The 7,069-nt window shown below is 34.5% G+C and overlaps 1 protein-coding gene across 1 annotated transcript in view; it reads left to right on the top strand.

The window, feature by feature from the left end:
- The first annotated feature begins 289 nt into the window (after nt 1-289).
- Nucleotides 290-7,069, top strand: part of LOC134790727 (trissin receptor-like) — a 68,235-nt gene continuing 61,455 nt past the window's right edge. Inside the window, exon 1 of the mRNA XM_063761640.1 lies at nt 290-608. Within this exon, the coding sequence (XP_063617710.1) occupies nt 347-608 (262 nt within the window). The 5' untranslated portion in view covers nt 290-346. The remainder of the gene's footprint in view (nt 609-7,069) is intronic.

The raw sequence follows: 7,069 nt of genomic DNA, 5'->3' as shown, positions 1-7,069 counted from the left end.
CGTGACTGTACGTCTAACCAACATCGATCCCATTAGTTAGCCTATTTATTAACCCCCTTAATCATAAACGTTTACTAAAGTTGACAAGCCGATAATAATCGTTTGTCCCTTTCCGACGTATTGGTATGATGGAAAGGGACAAATTATTATTATCGGCTTGTCAACTTAAGTAAACGTTTATGAATAAGGGGGTATGTGTTTACCAAACAAACATTACCCAAATAAACTGACGCACGATGGTCGAAAATTTTAATAAAATTGAAAATTGTTCGTTTGTTACAGGTATCCAGAGTTAAAATGAAAGGGAGCAGAGAAAGTATACCTTCATTATAATCTACATAAATTCATGGATGGATACGGAAGAGACGCGACCAATAACATGTTGGGAACAAAATCGCTAATCGTTTCAAATATTCAGTCAAGCGTCTGGGTGGCTGCAAATAGAAGCCACCCCAGCGGGCCAATCCATAGTGAAGAATTGTTTTTTAACGTTTCGAGGATAAATAGCAGCAATCCTTTAAATGATGATGAGTACATTTTTGATAGAACAGATATAAGAGCGATTTTCATCGCTCTTTATACGATAGTATTTTGCTGTTGTTTCTTCGGTAAGTACACTACACGCTCTACTTGTTTTATTATTATTAAGTTTATTGTTTTGTTGCTATTTCGTCCTGTTAGACAGGAGATGACAGCAATACAGTTTAGGCACAAAAAAGTAGGTATCCTACTTACAAAAACACAATTTACTCAGCAATACCTATAATATGTATATTAAAAGCAAAATTCAATTTTGCTTACTGTGTGAGACAAAGCATTAAAGTGCGGAGTGTTTGGGTGAATGGGTGTTTAGAATAGAATAGAATCATTTATTGCATGTCACAAACCAGTTATAAAGGCTTTAAACTATTTAGGTGAATGGGTGTAAGTGTTAATGGGTGTTTGGGGAATGATGTTTCGGTAAATAGGTATTTGGGTGAATGGGTTAATGTTTTTCCTAACCTATATAATGATGTTCTAACTGCTGAGGTGAAAAGTAGTATGTGCCACACGAGAACATTTATGAAGAAATTGAAATGTTTGAATTCTGTTTAATTTGGGTGCAGTTGATTTAGTTGTGATTTAAAATTGAAAAGTAAAATTCTGAGTTCATAATGTTTATTACTCCGTTTTTATAGGATAACCTTAGAACCTGTGCATTTTTATGTATTTTTTTATAAGAAATTATATTTGTGCATTGAAGCATACTTACAGTCAACGGTAAAAATATGGGTGTACAAATCATCTCAAAAATATGTCCCATAACTCTTATGTCAGTGAATTAAGAACTATGGGACATATTTTTGAGTAAGTTGTTTACACCCATATTTTTACCGTTGACTGTACTTTGTGTTTTCTTTATTACCTACTCAATTTGAGTCTCAATAAATCATTGTCAACCTTTATTCTCATTAAAATCTGTGAAGTGTTAAATTGAGCAATATATTACTTACTGTCTGAACGAAAATGTCGCCTTGGCTTAACTTTATTCACGGTATCCAATATCTTGAAGCCCTCTTCAAGAATATATTTAAAGTGTTTTACTAATATTAATATAAGTATTTCTGTACATTCAAACGTAGACATCATACCGCATTTACAATGTAAACAGGCGGTCAAATGTTGAAGGTGCAGTCAGCTACAGAGAAAAGGTACCCCCCTGCATAAATAACTTTGTATGCAAAGGTGCTAAACCTATAGTATTGCTGACCGTACTTAAATGCCCTAAGGAAAACAGTGATTTTTCTGTAAATAGCCGGCTACAAGAATAAGATAGGTTAAAAAAATATATATATATATTATAAGATATTCTTGCACATATTGACTAAGCCTCACAGGAAGCACAACAAATCTTGTGTTGCGCGAGAGAACTTTACGTCTTAGGTAAGATACACGGGAAACATCAACATGTTATAATTAGAGATGTAACGGATAGTTGTTTGGCCGGATACCGGATACCGGATATTCGGCCTGACCATCGGCCGAATATCCGGTATCCGGCCGCCGAATATTCGGTCAGCGGAACTATACCTACATTTCGGTTTTCAGGTGCGCATTCTGCAGGTTTGACCTGTTTCCTAGTGAACGTTCGCGCGGACACATTGCTAGATTTGAAATGAGTGCGCGTGCAAGTCAGTGGAATGTTTAAATTGTTTTAAAATAATAACCAAGTACGATTCTGATCAAGACTGTTTCTTAAATCCAATTAGTTTACTCCGAAATCAAGCAATGTTACTATCCGGTTTCCGGCAGGATAGTAGGTCACTATCCGGTATCCGGCCGGATATTAAAATCATGGCCGGATAGGCCGGATACCGGATAGTAACCGGATATCGGGTGCATCTCTAGTTATAATCTTTTTTACTGTATAATAAGACTGAACAGTCAAAACCATAGTGAAAGTTGATCAATGTGACCTACATAAGCACAGGACACAGTAGGTAAGGTAAAGGGCCCCTGTTTCGGCAGGTTAAGGCTCTTGAGAGTTTGTATATTTTTTTTAAATATTACTAAGCATATCAATACCTTGAAAGCTTTTGAGTAAGTTATATTAGTTCTTTGTTAATAATTTAATGTATAAACTACAGGGTTTTAGTTGACACTTTTTTTTATATTAATTTTTTCGTGAACCTCTTATTTGGCTCCCATTTTGTGATACAAATTTAGCTCAGCTCCTAAGTTCGTGAATTCGTGTCCCCTGTTTCGGAATACATTTTCTTAGAGTAATTGGTGATAATTTGCTGATAATCATTTTAAATATTTAACGGTCTTACATACTTACGAGTAATTGTAAGGTCAAATTAAAAATAATATTAAAAAAAATGTTAAATTGAGAGCTAGCTTAAAGTTTTTTGTACTCGTCGACTTTAATGGTTGAATTAAGACTTTGTAAACCATATGGGTACTTTAATACTTGATTAAAAGCCGAACTATATAAATAATAAAAAAAAAAATATTTACAAAAAAAAAATTAACTATCTTATAAGATCTTATATGTTAAATATAATCATACACAAAAATAAATCAAATAAATTGAATTATAAATAAAATTGTGCTAGTAGTTAATATGAGAATATATGTGGAATATACCTTAAAAATTTTAACTCGGGTCACATTCAAACTCGTTTTATGAGAATTCTAGTGAAAAAAACATATACCGAATTTCGCTCATACGAAAGTTCATGAAATACATTAATTGTTTTCTAATTTATTTTTTTAATTATCTTCGTTATTATATTTAAAAACAAGCACTCAAAATGTATCTAGAAAACCCTTGATTCGTTAGTGGCACGAAATAGGAGACACACGTAAAATAAAATGACCGCTATTTCGTGAGTCGATTTATTGCAATTTTAAGGTATTTCTATGCACATATTCAATCTTTTTTCTTATCAAATCAATTACTAAGGAACCCACAGAAACACTCCCAAAAACTTTTATTCGAATGGGTTTAGCTTTTCCTTCGTATAAGCTTAAAAAGTGAGAGCGCGCACCTTACGCCTAAGAAAAGTGCACGCATACAACACAGCTGTTCGCGGCCGTCTGACAGTTTCGACCGTCGTATTACTCTCAGTTTAATCACTAAAATATTGGTTATTATTTTATTGAAGAGATTAAATAATACAGATTTTTTTCATATGTATAATTTGAATAAAAAATGTTTGAATTCCTTATTATTTGCGCCAGTAACAAAACTAACGAAATAACGTACTAACACGAACTTGGGGCCCGTTACCTTACTCAAGTATAGTCTTCAACGGGACCCTATTACTAAGATTCCACTATACGTCTGTCTGTCTGTCACCAGGCTGTACCTCATGAACCGTGATAGACAGTTGAAATTTTCACAGATGATGTATTTCTGTTGCCGCTATAACACAAATACTAAAAAGTACGGAACGTAAGTAAGTAGCGAGTCCGACTCGCACTTGTCCGTTTTTTTAACTCCTCAAATCGGCATACTTACATTATAGCGATTTTGAATTTTCATCAACAAATGTACCATTTGCAATTTTGCATTCAAAAAAGTGCCATTTGGTGAACTAAGTTAGAAAAGTCTTACAACACCAACTTCCTTGTTACACAATGTAACCATACATTAGTTTTCAGAATTGTATAAAGTTACTTAACAAAGTAACACCTAAATGTTCTGGATATTTAATTTTTTTTACCTTTTTTTTCTGGCTTACTCCCTGATTTTTTACCTTATTGAGAGTACCTTTTTTGACATTGTCATTTTTTAAGGGGCCCACTGATTAACAGTCCGCCGGACGGTAACGGCCTGTCAGTTAGAACAAAATTTTGAGTTCCGAACAACTGACAGGCCGATACCGTCGGCGGACTGTTAATCAGTGGGCCCCTTTACCTTTGAAGTTGGCACATGAAAGGTTTTTGAGAGGCAATTGTGAGTGCACGGTTCAAATAATACGTATATAATGCTATAAACGGGAAATGAGTAGAATTCTTCAAAGGCCGCAATTAAGGGTAGGTGTTTACGACCTTTTGTGTGATCGCAATAACATTGTCATTCTGTATTTTATTGCCCATATTATACCACATTTTACCCACTGATGTATTTTATGATGAATTTGGTGATATTTTAAAATAAATGTACACCACAAATTAGGAGGATCTACCTGTACAGGAAAGTTGTTACGAGTACGGGTCGTTGCTTTAATTGGAAAAGTATAAATGCCGCATTGAATTGCCATTTCAAAGGAATGTGCAACATTTATTTGTGTCTCTATCCGAATCATGGGCCTTCTGTTACCTTTGATAGCAGTTCTTTCATTGAGGAACAAACAGAAGAATAAACAGAAACTGTCTAAGTGATTATCCCAGATAGTTTTCCTTAGTTTCAGTCTGTATATAATAATATAGGCAGGTAGGTAGGAGACAATAGTACATTGTGCAACGAGGGGGGTAAGCGAGATTTTGTAAACGAGGTCTATAACTCCCGACAGCCGCAGACTGGAGGGAGTTAAAGACTCGAGTTTACAATATGCTTACCCCCGGAGTTACATACAATGTTTTTCATCACACTTGCGAAGTAAAAACTAAATTTTAAGCGAAATAATTCTTAAATACGGTGACATTTCAAACATTCGTCCGCCATATTGTCTTGTTTTGGCAGGTTAGGATTCGAAGGCACAGACCCACCCGGATTCAGCCATAATCGAAAATTGTGTAAAAAATAATTGAAACGGCTATTAAATTAATTAAATTAAATATTTTTAAACATACACATAAAAAATAATTTATAATCGTCAGTATTTTCAATGTAAAACTCATTTAAAACTACTATTTTCGTATAAATTAGTGACATAATTAAAAAAAAAGCCATAACTCACTCGTGAGTTATAGCTTTTTTTTTTCAGAATCTATAACTCCCGCTGGAACAAAATAGGCCTTTGTCCTTCAGTACACTTTCATGCAGGTGTAAGATCTTTTTCGAGCAAGTGTTATGAAATAGTTATTTGTACAACAAGAGATCAAAGTTTGATATTTCTTCGAGTGCTTATTTTGAGTCCCGTGCAAGCGAAAGATTCTATAATACAATCGAACACGAAAACAAAACGTAATAATAAATTTCAATTTCAGTAAAATAATATGGAAATAACGAACATCAACTGACACTTCAATCGACAACTTTTTTTTTGTAAAAATAAACTTTGTAAGATACATAGTCTAATAAAACATGGTCTTCCATTCCCAGAGTGATACGGGCCTACGTCACAACAACATGGCCGCTATATATAGCGCTATCGCATATTATCATATAGCGCTGTCGCATGATGACGTAGGCCCGTGTCAGTTAGGTGACCTAGAAAAGACGGGAATGGAGTACCAGGCGGAGTATATTATTATACCATGGTAAGATACGGTCCGAATTGCGGATACGTATACTATTTGTCAACTATAGTAGAAATTCTTAAAAGTAAAATAATTAATTTTGCGTTATAATCTGTGTATTTTTTGAGTTCATTCTTTTAATTGTACAATAAAATACCTAAAATATAGTATTTTTATCAGTTTTTATCAAATCTTAAACTTTATTTTAATTAAATAATTATTAAGAATTCATACTCGTACGGAGCTCGTACGTGGTTTGGAACGATGCGTTCTGAACTTTTTCGGGGGTCTATTATAAACAGTCAATATACCGTTGAATGTCGTTTGAACTTTTTTTCGTCTGTTTCTTTTTGCTAACAGTGTGAAAGGGACAGAGATAATAGAACCCAAGTATTTCGAACTTATATTAGTCCCGCATGTTGAAATGACATTTGACTATAAAGGTCACTTGAATGTCATTTTGTCTCGCTCCGTGAGCAAAATCGCATTTTGCTCACTGTTTTTAAGAAGCAAGGTACCCTTGTTTGAGCTGCTGAGGTGAAAACCTTACTGGTTAACGATACTTTTGCAATTTAGTTTAGATATTGTTGTTATTATTAAGTACCTGAACAAAAAAATGGTGGGTGCACTATAGTTAATTTTTTTTAGCTTTACGTAAAGACACGATCTTGACGTGTCTTTAAATTGAAAAACGCTCTTTATAATCAGTAACTATTACTTATGAAAGCAAAATAATATATGTAATCGCATTTAATATGATTCATAATTCTTACATACGTACTTGTTTTTCAATAAAAAGACACGTCAAGATTGTTTACCTTTTATCTAATGCTAAAAAAACGAACTATAGTTAACACGTTGTACACGATAGTCTATAGCAGCGGTCGGCAACCTGCGGCCCGCGGGCCGCATGCGGCTCGTGAAACTGTCACTTGCGGCCCGAGTGCCGCCTTGGCTATTTTGTATGTAATTGTGACAAACGACAATGTCTCATAAAGTCATAAATATTAACAAAGTACGGCCCGCGTCACCTCCGTTAACTACTATGTGGTCCTTGGCTGCTAAAAGGTTGCCGACCGTCGGTCTATAGGATAGGAGAATATGCACTCTACCTACCTACGCAAAGCTGGGCTGTTATTAGTTACCTGTCTACATCAAAAGCCAAACGGTCATATCG

This window comes from Cydia splendana, chromosome 5 (assembly GCF_910591565.1).
Source record: "Cydia splendana chromosome 5, ilCydSple1.2, whole genome shotgun sequence".
Lineage (NCBI taxonomy): Eukaryota > Metazoa > Arthropoda > Insecta > Lepidoptera > Tortricidae > Cydia > Cydia splendana.
Note: the sequence above shows the minus strand (reverse complement) of the source record. Positions and strands in the feature narration are given on the sequence as shown.